We start from the raw sequence: 22,743 nt of genomic DNA, 5'->3' as shown, positions 1-22,743 counted from the left end.
ACTCCCTTTGCCGTTAACTAAATATTTGTTTAAACTTAACACTTTACCTGTGGTTAGGTTTGATTTTTCTAGGCATATGTTCTCATAGAAGTTCTTAAGTAATCAAAAATCCTAACTTTTTGATTTTTGTTATGTTTGTTTTTCCCTAAAAATATGTTTTTCTAACGTCTAAGGGTGAGGTGGGTAACGGTTTGAAGTTTAGGTAGACAAAGTGTAAAGTTTTGAATCACGGATAGGCAAAGTAAAAATGGTCCATACCCCAGGTGAGTTTACTGTAATTATCCCTAAAAATAATTTTGCATTTAGATAAAAATGTTACATATATACACTAATGGCATAACACACACATATAATCACATTTCACTTAGTGTAATTCACAGTTTGATTACAATATTTCATTATTTTAACATGCACACCAAATATTATATTAATTGGATATTATTTAATATTCAATTAATAAAATCGTGTTTTGTACATAATTTTAAAATACTAATGAATTTTAAAACATTTTATAGATGAAATAATTATTAATATTTGAACATCTTAAAATTTTACAAGAATGAAGAGTATATTTACTCATTAATACAAAATTATTAATGGTATACTGTAGAATATTGAAAAAAAAAAAAAAAATCTAAAACTAACCCTATTATAGAGTTTTTTTTTTTTTTTTGGTCCCACGTGATGAATCACGTGCATGGAGGCCAAACCTATCCTGATTCCTGATACCTAGCCAGCTATAGCCTATAGGGAGTAAAATAACAGGTGCGTGTAGTGTGTAGTTTGTACAACTTCGACACTGCACTGCAGAGATTAGCCATTTCAGCGCCCGTGCCCCGTGGCCGTGGACTGGGAACCCCATGCGCATGCCAATACTGCATAGTGCATACCCACGGTGGGTTGCGCATAACGTACGATATTCCGACAAAACTGAAGTAAGTACGTACGTTCGTTGGCTAAAATATTAGTTGGACTACGAGGCCCTTGTAAAAAATCTGACAGTTTTCTGGACTTTAATGTAAAATGATATGTTTAATTTGGCCAATTTGGGAAGAACAGGGTCTGAAACTAATGCTTCAAATGGTAAAAAAGGGATTCCAATTTACCATAAAAACTATAATGTGACTGGCGCCCCTTGGTCACATGCATCGTACAGAGATTTGCTTAATTGGTCCCTGATTTGGGGACCTGGCTTCCGCAAAGTGACAGATAATTTTCTTCAGTTTTTTTTTCTTTATTTATAATTGATAGTTTTTAACTTTTTATAAATATATATATATATATATATATATAATTGATATCTAATTTTTGGATAGGAATTATATAATTGATATGGAGGAGAGATTTGGATCTGAATTTTGAAAATACCGAAAAATAATAATTAAGCTATAAGATTCAGGGTAACACGACAAGTGATATACAATTTCTTAAATTTTATATTAAAATAATAGGGTTAGTGGAGTGGTCATGTTGGCAAGTAGGGAGTTGATTAGCATTGAGTCAGATGTGGTATGAAGTGATTTTAGGACTGCTGCCTCTAAGTGGCATATGTCAATCAATCACTAATGTTGGATTTGCATTTGGTATTGAAATGGACTTGGAACTTACACTAATTTTTGGCTCATTAGACTTGGTGTGTGTTTGGGTTGGCATTGCGTTGCGTTTTCTGCGTTTTTACACTTTTTTTTTTTTAATATTTCACGCGTTTTGCAGAAAAGGGAGACAAACGGCACTATAGCGGCACTGTAGCGATACTGTTTATGAGACCCACAACCACTTTATTCATTAAAAAAATATTAAAAATGGGTCCCACAGTACTATTTACACATTTAAAAATTATTTTGCAACAGTGTTTTCAGTTTTTAGTTTTCAGTTTTCAGTTTCAGCAACAATAAGTTCAATCCAAACACACCCTTAATATAAGGTGTTGATAATTTTGAAAGGAAAGATTGGGGTTTTGTCATCGTCAAGGCCAAGAAAATTCGGGTATTATAAAATGTAACATGCATCACCCTTAAATCTTGATCTTAATCTGAAATGCTCATGACTTTCGTTAATACTTATTACACATAAACCATTTATACATCCCAAAAAATAACTAAAAGCATGACTTAAATTGTGACTTTAAGAGTCATAGTTTGTGTAATGAACACCACCCAAAAAAAAAAAAAAAATCAAAATTAAGCTAAGCTATATTGTACGAGTAGGATTGATGATTGACCCCGACGAAGACACATGCTTCATGATATAAATTATAATCTTCTGATCACCAACTGCTATAAACAGATGTCTTATCAATAATTAAAAAAAGAAAAATGCTAAAAACAAATGACTTTTTCTTGGTTAGCTACTTACTCCGTTGACTTCAGTTTTGGACCCTCTCTCTAATATTATTACAATCTAATCAAAGAAACAAAACAAAGAATATCAAATAATTAATGGACTACAACAGCCTAGATCAAATTTGTTAAAGTCCACTTTTGTCTCTGAGATCAAATGCTAAACTGCCAATCCCCTAACAAAACAGTATGCCAAGCTCATTCATGGCTTCTATGGCACACTATCTTCCTTCTCTTTTCTTCATCAACCTCCTCTTCACCTACATCAATGCTACTTGTCCTCCTTTTGACTGTGGCAATGGTGTCACCATTGGCTACCCATTCTGGCACCAAAACCAAATGTTTCAACATTGTGGATACCCTGGCTTTAACCTCTCATGCAATAATAAAAACCCAACAACCCTCTATCTCTCTAACACCTTCTACAGTGTTCAAGCAATCAACTACTCTGATCATACCCTCACCCTCAACTACCTCGAAGTTAAAGACACAAATTGTCCAAGAATACCTCATGATGTTAACCTAAGCACCTCTTCTTTGTTGAACTATACCTTAGGCAACACTATGTTACGTTTCTTTTATAACTGTACGTTATACCCACCTTCACATCCTCCTATAACGTGTCTTGACTATGGTGCTAAGCGCTCATTCGTGTTCATGGTGGGAGCAGAACCAGAGTTTGATTGGCATGCATATTGCGAGTCCATTGTCACTGTCCCAGTTATTGCAAAGGAGGTAGATGGAGTTTTGGCTAGAGGGTTGATTGGCCAAGCCCTACGAGATGGGTTTAAGCTGACATGGAAATCAGATGGTGCATGTGAGTCATGTGAAGCCAGCGGTGGATTCTGTGGAGTTAGTAGTGGTCAACATCAAAATTTCTCTTGCATTTGCAATGATGGACAAGATTCAATTAAATGTCTTGTCAAGGGTAATTGCTCTTACTATTTCATTTGCATCTTAAAAAAATTAGAAACCCCCCCCCCCCCCCAAAAAAAACACTATTTTTTTTTTTTTAAGTATTATCATTTTTGTCTTGACATTGGATGGCTTTTTTTCTTTTCTTTTTTTTTGAGAGAGAGACATTGGATGGACTTAATGATAGTTTTATAGATAGATAATAATAGATGGATTGATCAATTTGATAAAAATGTCAATTTTTAACGACTAAAACAATAAAAAATAAAATTTAGAAATGAAGAAGGATAATTCATTCAAACTTAATGCTGACTTGAAAGAAAAAATGGCCATAAGTAATATCACACCATAGGGCATAGGTCCATAACAGTCTGATGATTTTTAATTAGATAAGTTTCATTTAAACCTATGATATATAGTTTCATTTAAATCTTATAGTTTGAAATAAATAATAGATTTCATTTAAACTGGATTGTGTTGCATGACATTCACATAATCACATTAGGAGCATTTGTGATGATAGAAGGTTTAAAAGGTTTTTTTTTTTTTTGGAAAAGTTTAAGCTGTAAATGAAATATTTTAAAAGTTTGAATGAAACATACTAAAACTTTTAAGGTTTGAAACGTACTTAACAATTAAGGGTCCGTTTGGATTGAGCTTATTGTTGCTGAAACTGAAAACTGAAAACTGAAAACACTGTAGCAAAATAATTTTTAAATGTGTAAATAGTGTCGTGGGACCCATGAATAGTGCATGAACAGTATGTAAACAGTGCGTGAATAGTATTTTTTGTCCCCTGCACAGTGCTTTTACTGTTCACGTGCAGAGAAAAAAAAAAAAAAAAAAAAAAAAAAAAAAAAAGAAGGTAGGAAAACGTAGAGCTGAAACGCAAGTTTCAGCTCTACCCAAACGGGCACTAAGGGTCTGTTTGGATAGAACTTATTTTGCTAAAACTTAAAATTGAAAACTGAAAACACTGTAGCAAAATAATTTTTAAATGTGTGAATAGTACCGTGGGACCCATTTTTAATAAAAAAGTTGATAAAAAGTGTAATTTGTGGGTCCGTAAACAGTGCATATGTGCACTATTCACTGCAGAAAGTCAACAATTGCGGTTACTGTTCATTGAACAGTAACCGCAATACTCCAAATGAAAACGCGTGAAAAAAAAAAAAAAAAAAAAACAGAAACGCAACGCAACGTAGGATAAGTCCAACCCAAACACACACTAAGTGTCAATCTTTTGAACATAAATGCAAACTGCTTGCATGTATTCGTGATGCAAACTATTTGTGATGCATTGTTTATACTTTTTTTTTTTTTTTAAGAAACATTTATACTCAATTTACTATGTTCCCTTCCGTTATTTCAGTATTTAATTTATATCGACTTAGGGTCCGTTTGGATACAGTTGAAAACTGAAAACTGAAAACTGAAAAATACTGTAGCAAAATAATTTTTAAATGTGTAAATAGTACCGTGGGACCCATTTTTAATATTTTTTTTCTGAATAAAGTGATTGTAAGTCTCATGAACAGTGCATAAACAGTATATAAACAGTAAAATTTGTTTCTCGTACAGTATATGAACAGTAATTTTACTGTTCATTCGCTGAAAAAAAAAAAAAAAAAAAAAAATCCTGAAACGCAAACGCGTTTGGGAAGCGCAACGCGTTTGACTGATTCATGTTATATGTAACGATTGTTTGTAATGTTTCAGGTGGTGTTATGATCAAGTTTGAACCGAATTTTGTTGCAATTGGTAAGCAATGCTTCTTTAAAATCTATATAAAATAATAAGAAAAAAAAAGAAAAGAAAAGAAAAACCCATCCCCAATGCTTTGATTCTGGTTGCTAATATCCTCCATGTGCATCCTCCTGCAGGTGCTGTGATTTTTGGCGGTCTCATTGTTGCGGCAACACTATTTTACTTCATCAATAAAAAGAAAGTTGCAGTATACAAACCAGTTTTTGATCGAATACCAAGCAGTGGAAAATAAGACTTCAAAAAAAAAAAAAAAAAAAAAACTCAATTGACATAATACGATTGTTGTATCGTCAATTGTGGCTTAGTGGTATTGTCTGAATCTTTTGAAAATTTGGATTCGAATCCATAAGTTAATATTAATTTGAGGTTCCATAATTCCACGATTTGCACCATAATATTATCATAAACTGCTTTCAATGTCTCAATTTTCATGCTAGAACCATTGTCTCAATTTTCACGGCCTAAACCTACAAAATATTTTTTGAGCCCAATCTTCATGATTTTTCATTTTTGTCCAGATGAAATTTGGGGGAATTTGAGCATATACGAAAGTTGCCGATTTTGTAACGGGATGTACAGTCAGTATTTTTTGTACCAATTAGTGAACCAATACAAGATGCCTCTTTTGAAACATACCGGCCAATATTGGACATGACCAGGAAAAATTCGACATTTTAGCCGATATGAAAACTGAGCTCGCCAAATGTACACTTTCTTTTGAATAATCGACCACTACAAACAAATTATTTATTGTCAAAACATTTGTTATCTTATGAACCAAATATTTACTCCATGTGGGTGCTAAATGTCATGCTTCTAGTTATTCCTAAGGGTTTATGTGTTGTACTTATACCAAAGGGTTATGTGTTATATGAAGTGCAAATTAAAACAATTACGATAAAATGCGAAAATTGCCCTCGAGATTTGGGTTAATACCAAGTACTACCAACTATTTACTTCATGTGGGTGCTAAATGTCATGCTTCTAGTTATTCCTAAGGGTTTATGTGTTATACTTATACCAAAGGGTTATGTGTTATATGAAGTACAAATTAAAACAATTACGATAAAATGCAAAAATTGCCCTTGAGATTTGGGCTAATACCAAGTACTACCAACACTAGGGAAATGCTAACAGATGCTCTTAGGGCAATGATTAACTATCCATTTACAGAAAGTTTTATAGGAAAAGAAAAGAAAAATTAATGTTTTGATAGCTTTTTCCAGTTCTCATAAAAGTTGTGTTAAAACCTTCCTAAAATGAATTGTTAACCATTGTCTTAAGGGCACCCGTTAACTTGACCCTTTATAAAAATATATAATTTTTCCCTAAACACAAATAACACTTAACACATTTCGAAAGTCCACTTCTCCTATAGCTCTAAGTCCTCTACTTCCTTCCAACACTTTGCCTTGATGACATAGAACACAATTGCGTAATGACTATACTATAATTATAAGAGCATCCCCAGTAAGGTTGCTAAATTGACTTTTTAGTCAATTTCGCAACCAATACTCTAAAAATGTATTGTACAGCAAAGGAAATAAATTCAAAAAAAAAAAAAAAAAATTTGAGTTTAAGCTATAGTGACCTACTATCTCTAGCTACTCATTGTAGCTTAAATTCAAAAAAATAAAAATAAAAAATAACGTGGAGTGTTAAAAAGAAATAGTATTTTAATGTGTTGATGGTTGTGGTTTTTGTTTATTGTGTTGGATATATTATTTTATTGTGTTATTTATATTATTTTAATATGTTGAATGTTAAAATAAAATCTTTGATGTTTGGTATATTATAAAGTGGGATGTTAAAATATATAAATTAGTATTTTGAGTTACCAAAAATTATATATATATTTTTAGCAATTTTACTATGAATGCTCTTATATGCTTGAAAAAGTGTCTTGGTTGCCAATGGCTAATAAATAACAACCAAAGATGTAGAAGGAAAGGAAGTACAATTTATATTTTTGAAAAAATTTGGTAATACCTAGTGTACGCTATGTGGTCACAGGCCCATTGTTGTTGGGCCCAAGTCTATACGAAGAGTGGTCATAGGTCCATTGTTGATGGGACCAATTAGTTTGGACTGCATGGCCGGTTAGGCCGAGGCCTGTTCGAGCCTCGATGCCGTTGTTGTTCGGATGCATCTCGAAATACATCAGTAGTGCCTTAGGAGATATCGTTGCCAAGCATCACTCGGCGTCTATCACGAGTTCCAATATTGTTTCCAAAGTGGAGCCCAACTCTATCAGGAATAATCCAAACGGGTCCCACCCACACGAGAATTGTTAGAAAACAATCATTCATGACCCACTAAAAGAAAGCTATAAATAAAGGGAAGGTTAGAAGAGGGAGTTAGACACTAGAAAGGAAAAAGCTAGAGAATAGAGAGAGAACGAAGGAGGAAACAGGGGTAAAAGTATTCGATCAGCCTGGTTAGTAATCCTTTTGAGCCTAAACCTTTATTAAGAGGAACTTCCCGTTGTAAGATATTCATAACCCCACATCAATAAATTAATTGTGAGCCCAATCATACGGTTGACCCATTAACCGAGAAGCATGACACGCACACCTATGATTAGCCTAAACCTTAAAAGATAGTTTTTATTATTATTTTACCTAGACAATTAAGATGATTTTTTTCAGATAAAATTCAAAATTTCAAGATACTAAAAGACTAATCTAATTAAATTTATAGGTAAAAAAATAACTTCTTGTTTTATTAGAGGACTTATCCTCTTGTCTTGCCGCTATTTTATTAGACAATTCCTCTTTAAGTTTTTAAATAAACTTTCTAACATTTTTAGAAGAAAATTCAATAATCAATGAATTTGTGTCCTAATGTTGTTGAATTTAAAATGTTTTCTATCCATTCAATGAAATTGGCAACTTTTCAATTAATAAAAATAAGACTTAAAAAAAAAAAGTAGCGCTGCTAGTCTCTCAAGAGTCAAAACCCTCGCTATCTCAAAAATAAAATAAATAAAATCAACCATTGGCTACGCTAGGGTTTAAGATCCTAAACCCTGTTTGGGGTTTTAATGCATTTTTATTTTTCGGGGTTTTAGGGCGTCTCATTATCTATAAACCCCAACTATGATTCTCAGCCTCTGAGATTTCCTATTTTCCATTTGGGAAAAAACACAAACACATGGAGGCTATTCTTTCTTTACCCAAAACCATAGGGAAAACAATTTCACTTTGATTTTTCCCAGGGTTTAAACTGAAATGGAAGAGTTCGGCGACGATTTCGGTGATCTTTACACCGATGTTGAAATCCAATCAAGTTCAGCCATCAATGGCATTCCAGGCCTTGCCAACTCGTACATTGAACCCATGGAAGAAGAAGAAGAAGATAACAATGTTACCAATAAACCTAACCCTAACCAGGGTCTGGGTTCCAATTCGCAGATATTTGATGAGGTCCACGAAAGTTCGGCACAGAAAACAATGGGTTCGGAGTTGAATATGGATAGTGGGAGTGATAGTGATAGTGATAGTGAGGATGATTTAAATATAGTTTTGAACGATGAGGATTGTAAGAATTTTCCGAGTACGAGTGGTGGGAATGGAGGGGTTGTAGGAGGTGGTGGTGGTGGTGGTGGTGGTTATGGTGATGATGAGGATGAGGATGATGGTGATGTTAAGAATGATTTTGTTGTTGTTGAGGAGGGAAGTGGGCCCAGTAAGATTCAGAAGCGGGGCAATCAATCCGGCGATGGGTTGGAGCCGACCTCTAATGGGGAGAGAGGAAATGGTGTGAGGGGTGGGTGTAATTCGCTGTATCCGCAGTACAAGGTAGTTTTGTCTATTTGTGGAATTGTTCTTTGAATGAAGTAAAATTTGAAATGTGTAAGTTTGATTTATCTGTTACAATGTGGAGTAGTGCTATGGTTTTTGAATTAGATAGAGACATAGACTAATTCACTTCAGTAGTACCAACTGTTTAGACTCGTGGGTGTTTTGCTTTAATAATGAGTTAATGCTATTACATTATCAGTGAAAAAGACATCAAAATTGTTTATAGTTTCTTTTTTGGGTAATATTATTCTAAAATGATGCAATTACTAATGGGATTGTAATCTTTGATGATCATTCTTAAAGTTATAATTTCATATTCCCCACATGAAAGCCTATTATAATTTGTGTAACTGAGAGAACTGTTTAATGCTTAAACAACCCATGATCATTTTTTAATTGGAGTGCTCTTGTGTAGTACATGAGACCTCATGGATCAGTATTTGCAAGCAATATAAAAGGGAATGGATCTGTGGGAATGGCTTCGTATCCTTCCATGTTGACTAGAGGTGACCAGGATGATACTACGTGCAACCAGCACAAAGGCTCAATTGCAAGTCAGGTTGCTCAAGTTCGTGCTACAGCCAATGCGGTTGTGGGTCAAAGTGGATATGGTTTCTCCCTTCCTTGGTATAGGTTAGTCTCACTATGATGTTGGTTCGTCAGAAACCTGATTCTTAGTGCCATATAGCATGTATTGTGTTCCCATGGTCATTAATGTTGGTGGTGCCTCCCATTTTTCTCAAAGCCCCATTTAAATAATTGATTGAGAAGCAAACCTTTAATAATCTCTTTGAATTTGCATTTTAGAATATTCTATGGTGTCTTGATAAAAAAATCCTGCATTTTTTCTTCCTTCCAGGACCATACTTGATATAAATATTGATACATTTGAGGATAAGCCATGGAGGTTTCCTGGAGTAGATATTACAAATTTCTTCAATTTTGGTTTCAATGAAGACACTTGGAAGCAGTACTGCAAATCTCTGGTAAATAACTTCAATTACATGCTTGATGTTCTCAATTCACCTTGTAGCATATGTGCCTTGCCAATTTGATTTATCCCCAGATTGGGCATGTGTAACTTACCAATCATAAAAAAGGCTCCCTAAGTCTGGCTTCTGGCATAAAATAATATATTTATTGCAGGCTGGTAGGATTTTTTATCTGGAACTTCTTATGATATGTCTGATATGTTGTTGGCAGAACTATGCTTATGCTCAAGTTCCCAATTGTTTTTTTTTTTTTTTTGGATAAATAAGTTTTCAATTGGTTACATTAGATTCTCTTCACAAACCCTGATAATTAGAATTGTTGACATGCATTGCAGGAGCAAATTCGGCAACAAGCATTCCTGCAGACTGGGATCCCTATGTATGAGTCGTCAAAAACTAACCAGGTAGGATTTAAATTTTCTAGGTGAATTTTTATATCAGACAAGTTGTTAAGATATATCAAGTATTGAGGTTTCTGTCATCTCTTTCTTTTATGAGAATAGGCTCATGAAGCTGAAACTGAGTATGAGAGAGGACGCCAGAATCCAATGGTGGAGGAAAGCTACCAAGTTGGATTGCAGAGGATAGTTTCTCCTTCATCAAACAAAGTGAGACAGTTTGAAATGGTATATTGAAATTAAAAAGTTACTCCCCTCCCCAAATTTCTTTTTTGGAAATGATTACTTATTGACTTCTGATTTTTTCAGCCAAGAGGTAGAGCAATTCAGGTTGAAGACAGCACTAGCGAACGCCAGCCATCTACGGATTTAAGGCGTGCACGTACTCGGGATTCTGATGTTGTGATACAGGTTAGCTGTCATTTTGAATTTGACCTAATACTTATGCATCAGCTATATTCCATTGTCTGATTACTTACAGCATGTTTGGGAGCAGATTACTGTGCAGGACCCCATTGAGGACTCCTCTGGTTCTGGCAAGGAGGAAGAATACCATAAAGATAGCCCTGTACATGAGGCATCTGAAAAGGGAGATTCTGATGGACATGGCAGGGATATTCGCTGTTCTCGTAATGCCAGTGGAAATGAACCATCTGTAGAATCTCTGGAAGGCAATATCAGAAGATCAGACAGGCCTTCTTCTCTGAAAAGGTTTGGATTATATTTATATGTTGGTCTCCTGAATCCTGATTGCTCTGTCTATATTAGGAATTTAGTTATATATGTCTATTCTAGAAATACATCTATATGAATTTCATCTGTCTATGTTGACTTGGCTGGGACAAGGCTGTCAATATCCGACATTTTGGTGCAATTATAAGACGTTGTCTGTGGACCTACCATGGTGTAATAATTTTGTAGGAGGCTTAGATTTACCAATTTTGAATCCCATGAATCACAAGTGTAAGAATTAATATGTGTACTTTTTATTATATGCTTTACGAACATAATGGATATGCCATGTTGCTGTGGATGCTTGCTTTCTACCAGATTATGAAGATAGCAACGTGGATATGTAAATCATAAAAACTGCGTGTGAATTTTAGATATCTTCAAAGTCAATTTGAAATTACATTGTAGAACTACTTTTCTTTGAAGTATTTTTGTTGCTTTGGTGATGCTTCTTATAAATTTGTCAGTTAATAATAGTTTACTTAGTGCCTTGAGCCTCATTTCATACTTTAAAGTCTTTTTTCCTCCCCAGAAGCCACCAATTGGATGAGTATTTTTGCTTTGTATAATCAGGTGTTCCCAGTGGGCGATTGCATCTAACCCAATGAATCTGAGCTCTGATAATCTTGAAGATGAAAAGATCCCTGATGCGAATGGGCATCACCATCGAAAGCTGAAGGTTGGCCCTTCAGGAGTCACTGAAGTAATGGAAACAGTTAGCAAAACACAGGGTAGGGTTGGCAGGAATTTCTGCGGTGCAGATCCTTGTATGACGGAAACAGAATTATCATTTGACGATCGTGGTCAGCTTAGCCTGGACTCGCCCTGTTATGGAAGTGATTCCGAAGGTTCCAGAGATAGTGTTTATGTTGATACTGAGAAGACTCAGAGTCCTTTTAGAAAGTCATCACTGAATTCTAGTGCTGAATTACCAGAGTCTGTCACATCCTCTGACAAGAACTTCAAAAGCAGCAACATCAAATCAAAATCAGGTGTTGGCAATTCAAGAAATAAAGGTTCCATTCGAGAGGAACAGGAGCATCGCAGTAGGAGAGATAATAGTGTTGCTAAACCTAAAATTCACACTGCAGATAATAATGATGCCTCCCCCATGTTGGTTGCAGAGGACCTATGTGACAGGGATGACTTGGTTAAATGTAGCAGATGGAAGGAAATGAATCAAGGTTTTGGATTTCAAGATCGAGAATATATTCCATATCATAGGGAAAAAGAGCTTTCCAGCCGTTATAGTGGTGAAACGTTTATGGACAATGACAATGAGAGAGTTTACAGAAAACCTCCTTATTCAAGAGGTAATTACAGATTGAGAAATGAGATTGATTCGTATGTTAGAAAAAAATGGGATGAAAGGGATTACTGTCACGAACAAAGAAGTCCTAGAGTATATAGTGAAGACAGGGATAGAGATTGGTATTATTATGGGGAAGGACACTCTACTGATTACTTCAATCATCTCACTTATAGGGAGTCGCAGTTGCATTCAAGGTATTCTTCTTGCAGCGTTGAAGAAAGGGATACTTTCTGGAGAAGCAAGCATGGTGAACCCCAACTTAGGAAGAAAATAAACCATTCTCATTGGCTTGATCGTAAACATGAAGATAACTTTGTGCCAGAAAAACATAAGAGATCTGCTTCATTTGCTAACAGCAATAGGGATTCTATGGATGAAAAATATGAAAGACAAATACCATATGGTAGGGGAGAATTGAAAAGCTCTGGCAGAAGGGGTAGGTATGGTGACAGTCCCACCCTAGATTTGGATAACCCTTGGTATGGGGAAACTGAAGATGGCTATGGGAGACTGATGGATCGTGACTCAGTAGACTCTCAGTTTTACAGAGAAACTTATTCAGCTGGAAGATATCAGCATGATAACATGTCTCCAAGAAATAATGCATATGACTCAAGATTAAGTGAAAGATTTGGGAGACGTAGAAGACATATATGCACTGGGGAAGTTAGGGACAGTGGTTGGCTTGATAATTATAATGATGCTGATGATGTAGAAGATCGTATAGTATATCCTGATGATCAGGGCCATCTGGGGCTGAGACGATATAGCTGGCAATCTAGAGTCCTTCACTGGACCAAGGATGAATTAATCTTAAGGCATCGAGATGCCAAATTGTATTCAGAAGAGGCATCCCTTTCCTATGACAAAATCACTAGGCATGAAAAGATTCATGCAAGATATGGATCTGTACATGATGGGGTGCTTAATGATGAAATGCAAATACAGCGAGATAAAGTCAAAGTGATAAAAAAAGGAAGTAGCACCAACTGTATTAATAGAAGTTCTGAGATTATAAATAGAGATGAGCATGAGCAGGCAGTGCTGAGGTGCAGGGATTCAGTTAACTTTGTTGTTGGGGATGGAAAGGTAAAGTTGGGGAAATCTAGGTCAAAACCTTGTATCACTGTACTTGAATATATGAGTGATCCACATATGTTGGGCAAGTCTTGTTTATACTGGTTAATGCTATCTCGTTGCATGTTCACTCTACCTTGTTTCCCCCTTGTTATATATTACTTTCATTTTTCCATATGATTTTCCTTTGTTAAGCTTTTTAACCATTTCTGCATGTCTTCATGTGCTCGAGTGTCAGCATGGCTTGACTGGGCCAAGCTTACAAGCATCTCAGGTTCACTGCCTGAGGCATGAAAAGAAGAGAAAATGTTTCCATGTAGTAATCAAGACACTTATTAATTTTCCTCTGACATTTCTTTTGGCAACTGGAATCTGATATTTGTCTGGCTGTGGAGGTGGTTCTTTCACCATCTACTTCGCTTTCAAAAAAAGAGGTGCAGCATTATTCTCTACAGAACTTTCACACCTATTGGTTCTAATTCTGGCCAAGTTGAACACTACCCAAGACTCAACGGTGAACAATTCTCTACTTAAACACACCCACTCACACTTGTCCTACTCGCAGTCACCCATGTTTTGATTGTGAGCTCTCCTATTCCTAATAAGAGTTGTCCTGCATCATATCAACTGAATGTAAAATACATTTACAGTATCCGTGGTTCTTAGCCAATAGGATTAAATATTCTTGACCATAGCATAAAAAAAATGCTCCTGCTTTGAGGAAAAATACCTGCTGTTTATATAATATTTTATGCTTATGCTACACCTCTTATATTATTTCAATTTCAATATTTAGAGGTTTACTCTGATATCTGCTGTTCTATTTGCAAAAGCAGCTAATAATCTTGCATGGTCTTATGTGTATACATTCTTTTGTTTTCTCATTCATTTTTGGGACCTATGTTTTCTGGAGCTGGTTGATTTTCAGTGCCCATTTGGCATTACTGTAGGAAGTTGAGCTTTTGCAATATAGAGGTTTAACTGAAAAGCTCTTGTGCGATCTTATTGTTTGCCAAATTACAGTGAACAATGCCTTGAACTTCTGAATTTATAATGCCTGAACTGTCTAATTGTAGAGCTTTTTCTTAAAACCTCCAAATTTCAGCTTTAGCCTTAAAAATTGTTATCAGCTTGAAGGTCCCCTTAAAGCTCTTTAGTGAAATTGCCAAACGTTTGGCAATTTCTGTCAAAAGAGCTTAAAGGCTGTTAAAGCATCCACTACCAGACACATCCTCAATCTAGACTTAACAATCCATCTTAAAATTTATTGACTATGCCCACTTGAGGACTGTTGAAAATCACATTATTGCATATATTGGAAACAAATTTGAATTTCTCGCGGGGCTTGGGTTGATGTTGCTTCCACTAATGTAGAAGGTGAGAGATCACTTATTTTCTGTTGCCAAAACTGTTTTGGCACTGTAGTCCAGGTGTGGCATTTAGGGTTGGTGGAATTGGGGATGGGATTCATATGACTAGTTAATGACTTTCTTGTCTTCCTACATGGATGCTTCAGTGCGTAAATTAATGTCTCTCATGAAAAATGTGACTGGTAACTAATTGTGTTGGTCGTACATGCTGTCTGGCAATGCCAAAGGGGAAAATAAAAGGTGTTACTAGTTTTCAGAATTTTCCTTGAATATGGTTTTTGTTCTTATGTTACATATTTTATTTGGAAGTTTCTTCATAAAATATCTTGTTTGCATGCACATCTCATTTTATCTCAATTGTTAAAAAATAGTTTTTTGACAAAGGAATTCTCCTCACTGTAGTAGGGACTGGGGATTGACACCTAGACATAAGAAATATAAAAAATAATAATAAAAAATTCAAATTCTTCAGCCCTCAAAACAGAAACTTCTTTGATAGGATATTTTGTGAGCCTCATTGCAAAACTAGATTGCGGAGTAGAAATGCTAATTTTAGTGAATCTTATCTTATGATTTCTCCTTGTAAATACCTTTTTGTACTAATACGTTATGCTTCATGTACATTAGTTATTGGCCAATAGCCTTGTAGCTCAATGGCATGTTTGGTCTTCTTTATGAGGAGGTCTAGGATTAGAATTTCTCCTCCTGTATTTGTTGTAACAAGTGCAACAACATAAACAGCCAAGTCTTACTCCCAAATTTTTGAGATCGGTATGGATCTTCAATAGATCAGTCAGGGCCGGCCTAATGTTTTCTTTTCCACCATATGTATCTTGGGAAAAAAAAAAAAAAGTTATCACAGAATAGTTGACAACGTTCTTAGTTTTTGTTGCTACTGGCTATACTAACAAAAACTTGCTCTTTGCCATACTATTCTTGCTGTTAGTTATTGTAGTTTTTGTATGATTTCATTGCTTCTTTCTCCCTCTTTCTCTCTCACTCATTCACTGCCCTTTTGGGGAAGTAATTTACTCTCTGCCACATGAGTATTGGATCCCTCTTGGCCTGACAGAATTAATTATACTCTACTGGGGCATCTATGGGTTTTTTTTTTTTTTTTGGGATAATTCAATAGTTAGAAAAATGGGGGAGGGGATGGGCATCTATGGTAGTTGAGTACAAACAAACACCCGTTCTTTTTTGGATAAACCCAGTTCAATGTAGATTGCAATTCACCCATTATGTGTACAACTTTCTTCTCATATCAGAGATCTCTATATGATCTTTGATATATCAATATATGAGGTAGAGGGTGATTCTTTTCTACATTTTCTGTATTAGCTTTTTGGTTGTCATGCTTCTCAGCTTTGCTATATTTGCCTATAATTAAGCAGTCAATGCTGAGGAAGAAATGTTAATTATATGTTTTGTTATAATGATGTTACACTTAATATAGTTCACAGCTCAATTAGTGAGATCTCATTTCGGTTTTTATGTTGTTTGTTTTGAATTTATTTTGATTATTATTCTTTCTTTCTTCTCTGAGGTATATATTCAGCATGAGAATATCTTGCATTTTCTCCAACTCTTACTGGTTGTGATTTGCATACCATCCTTATTGAATTAATACTGATTCTAGATAGAATTTTTACTTCTACATTTTTTTTACTAATTTGAGTCTATCTGGTTGTGTTTGAAGTAAACATCAAGGATTTAAAGAATTGATTAGTTTGACATGATATAAATTGATTGACAGATTTGACCTTATGATGCCATGGATTCCTTGATGTGTTGCCAAGAGTTTCTTATGGGTTTTGGGTAAGATTGTCATGGGGGACGGAACAGCCTGACTAAGTAATTTGGGTCTCCCTGATTATTGGACAGCCAATTATATTCAAATGATGTGTGTGATAATTTAAATTTAACGACTTGTTTAAATAAGCTTCACTGTAGAAATGGCCATTTACTAATATTAAAAAAAAAAAAAAATTGTAGAAATGGTCATTTAGTTGGTGCTAGTTAAAGCTCTAAACTGCTTGTTAACAATGATATATAGGGGCTTCCAGGGTAGATATCCTATCTTGAAATGGCATGGGCTAGCAAGGAATTACATTGGAAATTCATTGGAAACTATTGCCAGCCAAAGAACAAACTATCTTGTTTAATGTTCTTAAACATTCTTTTGGGTCCTTTTGCTGTATTTCATCCTATATTTTAAGGGTTTTTTTTTTTTTTTACATGATGCAATGTACTGCATGTCTCCGAATGCTTTTGCTCATATGATCTTTAAAGTGTATAAAATTATGTGTGACATTTATATGTGACAATATACTTTGCAGTCCTCCAGAAGACGTTCCAAAGGCAGAAGTTTTATGGGCAATGGTAGGTCTGAAAACATAGATCAGAAGACTGAGAAGCGGACAACTTTGATGGATTATAATGACCCTCATATGGAGAAGGCAGTCCACCCGGAAACCTCAAAAATTGAGGGCAGCCAAAACAATCCAAAATGGCTTGACAAGTTTCCTATAACTGAACGCAATGAAGATTTGGACATTGAGGAGGGTCAGATAGTAACGGAAGAACCAAATACAGAGGTCTCTACTGGAAGGAGATATGCCACTGAAGATGCAGCACTGACCTGCAACAATGGTTCTGATGGAAATAAGTTTGTTGGGGATTATGACAACCAACGGTTTCTTGAGACATTAGCAAAGATGGAGAGACGTAGGGAGCGCTTTAAGGAGCCCATCACTTTGAACAAAGAACCAGGCATGTGTCTCAAGCCTCAGGTTGATTTGATAATTGATACAGATGAAACTAAGCAACAGAGGCCAGCTCGAAAGAGGCGGTGGGGTGGAAGTTAGGTTCTTACAGTTACAGCTGGCTTTAGTTTTTGTGGTCATATCAGATTTGGTCTCAGGGCTTCAGTTACACCTCACAAGAGTTATTTCTCTGAAATAAGATATCAAATTGATTCGCCAATTGGATTTCAAGCTGGCCAGTGGGAATAAACAACTCTAATCCATTTTTTGGGCTCAGGTCAGGGTTTTTTTTCCTTTTCCTTTTTGTTTTTAGCCCTTAATGGGGGATCTGAGATAGAAATTAGAATTAACATTGGGAGTTACTCAGTTTTTTCCCCCTGTATGTAATAAAGTTTTCTAAACGGGTCAATAACCTTGGTGAAAATGCATAATTATGGGATTGCTCAAACTTTGTTTCCAAAAGGGTTGTCAGCTTTTCTCTGATGTTTATGAAGCAATTACTCTTGACCCAACAACTCTAGCAGACCATTTTTCTAATGCTACTGGTCTTTTCTTTATGAACTTTCCAGCTTGATTCTGATCTTCCTTTCCATTTCCACATCACAAAAAGTGATGGTGATGATAAACTTGGTGCTAGTCATGGATGTAATATTTGGGGTAAGGCTTCCGTCTAATGATCCTATGCTCTAGACAGGATTGTGGGCTGGTCGTTTTAGGATGTGTTAGAGCACTGGAGGCAAGCCAAATCTGAATTTTTGATGTAGACATAGTTCAATGCTTTGTTTGAATCTTTTCATGATTTGTCTCTCTAGTCCCTGACAAGCTTTTGTTTTTGTTATCCTGATCACTCTCTAGTCCCTTAGCATAGTCGGTTGAATTCCTGCAGATGATGGTGGTGCTAATGAAACAAAAATCAGTTGGAATTTAGTATAATCTCATGTATGAGCTAGACCAGCTGGTGACAAAAGGCTTGAGATTGAGAGAGCACGGCTCAAGCTAGTATTTTTTAAGGATTCTGGACTGATTGTTAGAAGTTGAGACTGGAGAGTTGACTACACAAAGTTCATAGTATCCTTCCCTTGTAACTGTGTGTGTGTGTGTTTTTAATAAAAAAAAGGAAAGAAAAGAAAAAAAGAAAGAAAAAAAAGGGTATTTTGTTTTAGGGGATCCTACTTGAGTTGACCTTAGTAACTCCTTTCCTACCGACTAAGGAAACAATGCTTGAGGGGTTTAGATGGTAGGGAGCTGGGTTAAGCCATTACTTGATTTCAATCCTACCAGGGGTCCAGAGGTTGCAAGCGGTGGAAGGTGGTTGTCCTTGAGTCTAACAAGCCTCTTCGTCTTCTTTATAAGTTTCTAACTCAGAACTTACCCAATACTAAAACTTCAATTATTTTTTCATGATTTTGGCGGTTGGTAATTTCTGAAATAACCATGGTGGCTAGTATTTATGAAATTTACCCGTAGTTGTAATTATAAGTTTTTAGCTAAGTTGGTGTAAATATAAGGATAAAATTCAAATTCTGAAATTTTAGAGTTTAAAATCTGAACACTCACAAATTTTAGGAGTATAATTTGCAATTTATCCTAAATACAATCAATCAATCAATTAATATATATATATAAACAGAGACCTCATGTGGGAAAATATGAGATTCTGCCATGTGGCACCCTCTTTAACAAGGAATTTGTTCACAATAAATTCTTTACTCAAGTACCACATCATAGATAAAGACTAATTATAATTCAAAATATAATTCCCATGAAAAAAATATTCAAAAGATAAGAACTCTTTATAATCTTAGATTCATTGTATCAAGACATTTCTCAAGTGCCACATTATAGATAAGGACTAATTAAAATTTAAAAGATAAGAACTCTTTATTTTCTTGAGTTCATTGTTTCAAAACTTTCCTCTCTCTCACAAAGTACAAAACTTTTCATGTTTCCACTCACCTTTTTCGTCTCTTGCACTTCTGCTACTTTATATACACTCACCCATAGTCTTCATCTTCATGCCATAGGTTAGGTGCCTTTTGATTTTGTTTTAGCCCTCAGTTTCTTGGTTTCTTTGTCATTTTTTTAACTACTATTTAGTGTGGTATTGATATGATCCTCGACCAAAAAAGTAAAAAAACAATGATTATTTTGAAGTTTTCTTTGTTGTGAATCAAGATCATCTCAACTTTAGTTGCAACCTCAAGTTTAGTTGCAACTATTCAGAAATAGTGTGAAACGATGTACAAATCACAATCGTATTGATAGTTCTCTCCATCAAAGCTACAATTATGTAGTTCTTCACATAATTTTTATGTTCTTCCTCATGCATCTTTCACGTTTAGTACTTATCCACCTATATTTTTTATTACTTTTGTTAGTGCTATAAATTATAGTTGTTGTGGTTTGTTAGGATTAGTTTCAAAAGATTTAATTTGATGTTACGGTTTTGATGTACGATTGTAAGTTAATTAGTGGAAAAATTATGGTTTTAGAACAACTACATGACGTCTTTTCTCTTTCGATATGACGTCGTTTTTTTCATCCAATAGTGTTTTAGACCGTTTTAGTCAGAAGCTTAATCACATTTTGTGACATGAATAGTGGAATAATAGTTTTGAGTTTCTCGACCCTTTGACTTAGGATTAGTCAGTTCTATTTATCGATGGGGGGGGCAAGGAATATAACTCAGCAATAGAGTGTCACCTTGACATGGTGGAAGTCATCAGTTTGAGCCTGATTATCCCTAAACCCAATGTAAGTTTTTCTATTTTGACTTGCTCTTTGTGAGAGTGCTTTTTTCTTTAGCACACAGGCCCAAGGATCCTGGGCCAAATAGTTGTATTTTGGTGGACTGGGCTTGGTTCACCGCAGCTAAATATGGGCTGATTACGAACCAAGTTGTGCGCAAGTCACATAAATCTCCTCAAGGCCAAAATGCGATTCCTCCTAAGCAATAAAATACCATTATAAGTGTTTTAGTATCATAAAAGGATCCTTTACTCTTACAAAACAAGTAAAAGAGATGTTCATAATATTCATAATGAGAAAGAGATTGAAATAGAATATTTAAGGCTTATCTTTTATCGTATAAACATTTTGAAGAATTCCTTCACTTGCTACCCCGGGCGTACTGTCATGGGATCCCGGGGCGTACTGTCGTGGGATCCCGAGGCGTATTAGGCCTGTAAGAACCCAGAATCTCTGGTTCTCTGCACTATTAGGATATATATATATATATATTAATACACATACATATATGTAAGTGAGTTTTATGAGAATGATTCAGCCACGAGGATCCTGGCCCCAATTCTCACAGACTTACGCTTTTGCACAAGACTTGTGGGATTTGGAACTCAAGTCCGAGTGGCTTTGCTTGGGCAGGGACTCAGCTTTACAAGCAAGAATATATATGTATTGAGCAGCAAGAAGCAGTAAAGAAATATGCAAAGTAATTGTTAGAAATTCTCAAATCAATATGAGATATTTCATTATTTTTCTTGATTGTGGATTACAAATGTGCTCACTAAGACGTGATACAAGGTTCAAATAAGCTCAAAAATTACAGACTTTGATGGCTATTCAAGCCTCTAAGACTTGCAAAGTTTGAATCCTTTTGAATCCAAGTATGTGCTATAGTGGCTGTTTCTGGGATACCGGGAGACATTCCTCTGTTTTTCTTAAATTTTACAGAGTTTTAATGACTCTGTTTTTATATTCTTTCTACTGAAAATCCTCTGCCTTCAACATGGGTTTTCTCTTCCTTTTATAGCGTGCTTTCTAGGGCTCTGAGGTACTAGTGATTTCTCTCTTTTGCCCCTCAGAGCTCGTGCTGTGTCATTTTCTTATGGGCTGGTCTCTTCCCTTTTTTCTCATGGTTTTCATCTTTCATTGTTGTTTCTCTAAAAGTCATTTGCTGACTTTCCATTCCGGGACGTCCTCAGCAATTAGCCTTCAATCTCTCTTCTTTCAAGTTTTCTCATTTTTCAGAATTGGCTATCGGTGTTATTTCCTTTTTGTCGTTATTCTCAAATAGTTGGAATCTTTTACTGCTGGGTTGAAAGTTCTCTTCCAGTTGCTTCTTCGTATGATTTTCTCATTCTTGGTTCCTTGTGATACAGCTCATTTGTTCATGAATGTTTGCTTTATACTTTCTGATTCTTTGCTGCACCAGTGGGTACTTGAGAAGGACATCTCTGTTCTTCATTTCTTGTATTTCGTGGTACCTTTCTTGAGTTGTCTCAATTCTACAGTAGCTGTCCTGCATTACCTGAGGATCCCGGGCCTCTGAGGATCTCGGGCCTCTGGCAGCCTCTGGGTATCCCGGCCCAGTTCTTTCACTGAATTTTGCTGGACTTTTTGATGACCTTTTTGCTGGAAATCTGAATATAAATTGGGCCTTAATATTGATTCTTCTTGCTCCTTGAATTGGGCCTTCTTTACTTTTTCATGGAATGGGCATTCTTGTGAAATTTTGGCCTTCAACATTAGCCCCCCGAGCTCGTGGGTTACCTGTAGCCCACGCGCGAGAAAATAAATTGTTTTTGGACACTTTTCTGGTTTGTAGAATCAATGTGTAGATCAAATAATTCTTTGAGGGAAACTCCAAAGGAATTGCTACATTTCCTTCATGGGATGTACTAACACGTTGCAAAAGATTAGAATTCACCTTCTGTAGATTGGTATTCAATAAATCAACTTTGTCAAACTATCAATAATATATGCAGATATATATGTATAACCAAATTATATTGGTATTGCATTTGATACTAAGAGTATATTTCTAGCACTAACGTTTTTTTTGCTAGCAATTCTAGGATATGCTTTTTTTTTTGAAAGTAGCATACAAAAATCATGTTGAATGCATATTAAATCTTAATATAAGATAGCACAGCTTTGTCAACAAGATTTTGTTTGTTTTACAAAATAGATTAAATGAGGGGAGCCCCCATGAACTTTGCCAAAGATATTCTATGCATTGTAGTACATGCTTGCTATGGCTAAGGTGAATAACACCAAGATGTTTGCCCCATGGGATTTTTAGTCCATGAATAGTGACTTACCAATGGGACCATGATATCATAAATCATTGAATCATAAAAATATACTGATTTAGAGTCTAATCGAGGTTAGCTATTCTTCTCAAAATGTATTAAGAGATAGAAACTTCCCTGAGGACATGACTTAGAAGGCTTAGGAACATCTCCACGCCTTGCTTTAGCCAAAGACCTTGCTCTTCTGGTGGATGCTCTTGATCTTTGCCTCATTCTTTTTCC

General features: G+C 35.5%; 2 protein-coding genes across 6 annotated transcripts; both read left to right on the top strand.

The window, feature by feature from the left end:
• The first annotated feature begins 2,420 nt into the window (after positions 1–2,420).
• On the top strand, positions 2,421–5,253 carry LOC115949832 (LEAF RUST 10 DISEASE-RESISTANCE LOCUS RECEPTOR-LIKE PROTEIN KINASE-like 1.2). The gene is made up of 3 exons (XM_031067106.1): positions 2,421–3,267; positions 4,974–5,015; positions 5,138–5,253. Exons 1-3 carry the CDS (start codon positions 2,529–2,531, stop codon positions 5,251–5,253), a joined length of 897 nt encoding a protein of 298 aa, XP_030922966.1. The 5' UTR covers positions 2,421–2,528.
• Positions 5,254–8,043: 2,790 nt separating this feature from the next.
• Positions 8,044–17,733, top strand: LOC115994294 (FIP1[V]-like protein). Of its 5 annotated transcripts, none has more exons than XR_004093182.1 (9): positions 8,044–8,821; positions 9,240–9,457; positions 9,684–9,810; positions 10,152–10,220; positions 10,320–10,424; positions 10,524–10,625; positions 10,711–10,925; positions 11,520–13,849; positions 17,045–17,131. XR_004093182.1 is itself a non-coding variant. In XM_031118378.1 (9 exons), the coding sequence occupies exons 1-9, from the start codon at positions 8,252–8,254 to the stop codon at positions 17,570–17,572; spliced, it is 3,762 nt and encodes a 1,253-aa protein (XP_030974238.1). In that variant the 5' UTR covers positions 8,046–8,251; the 3' UTR covers positions 17,573–17,733. The 5 variants fall into 5 exon arrangements, 2 of the variants coding, with proteins under 2 accessions (XP_030974238.1, XP_030974237.1); XR_004093180.1 differs by having other exon boundaries at positions 10,320–10,442; XR_004093181.1 differs by having other exon boundaries at positions 10,320–10,442; positions 11,520–13,917; positions 17,045–17,127.
• Positions 17,734–22,743: the final 5,010 nt, after the last annotated feature.

Source organism: Quercus lobata, chromosome 6 (genome assembly GCF_001633185.2).
Source record: "Quercus lobata isolate SW786 chromosome 6, ValleyOak3.0 Primary Assembly, whole genome shotgun sequence".
Classification (NCBI taxonomy): Eukaryota; Viridiplantae; Streptophyta; class Magnoliopsida; order Fagales; family Fagaceae; genus Quercus; species Quercus lobata.
Note: the sequence above shows the minus strand (reverse complement) of the source record. Positions and strands in the feature narration are given on the sequence as shown.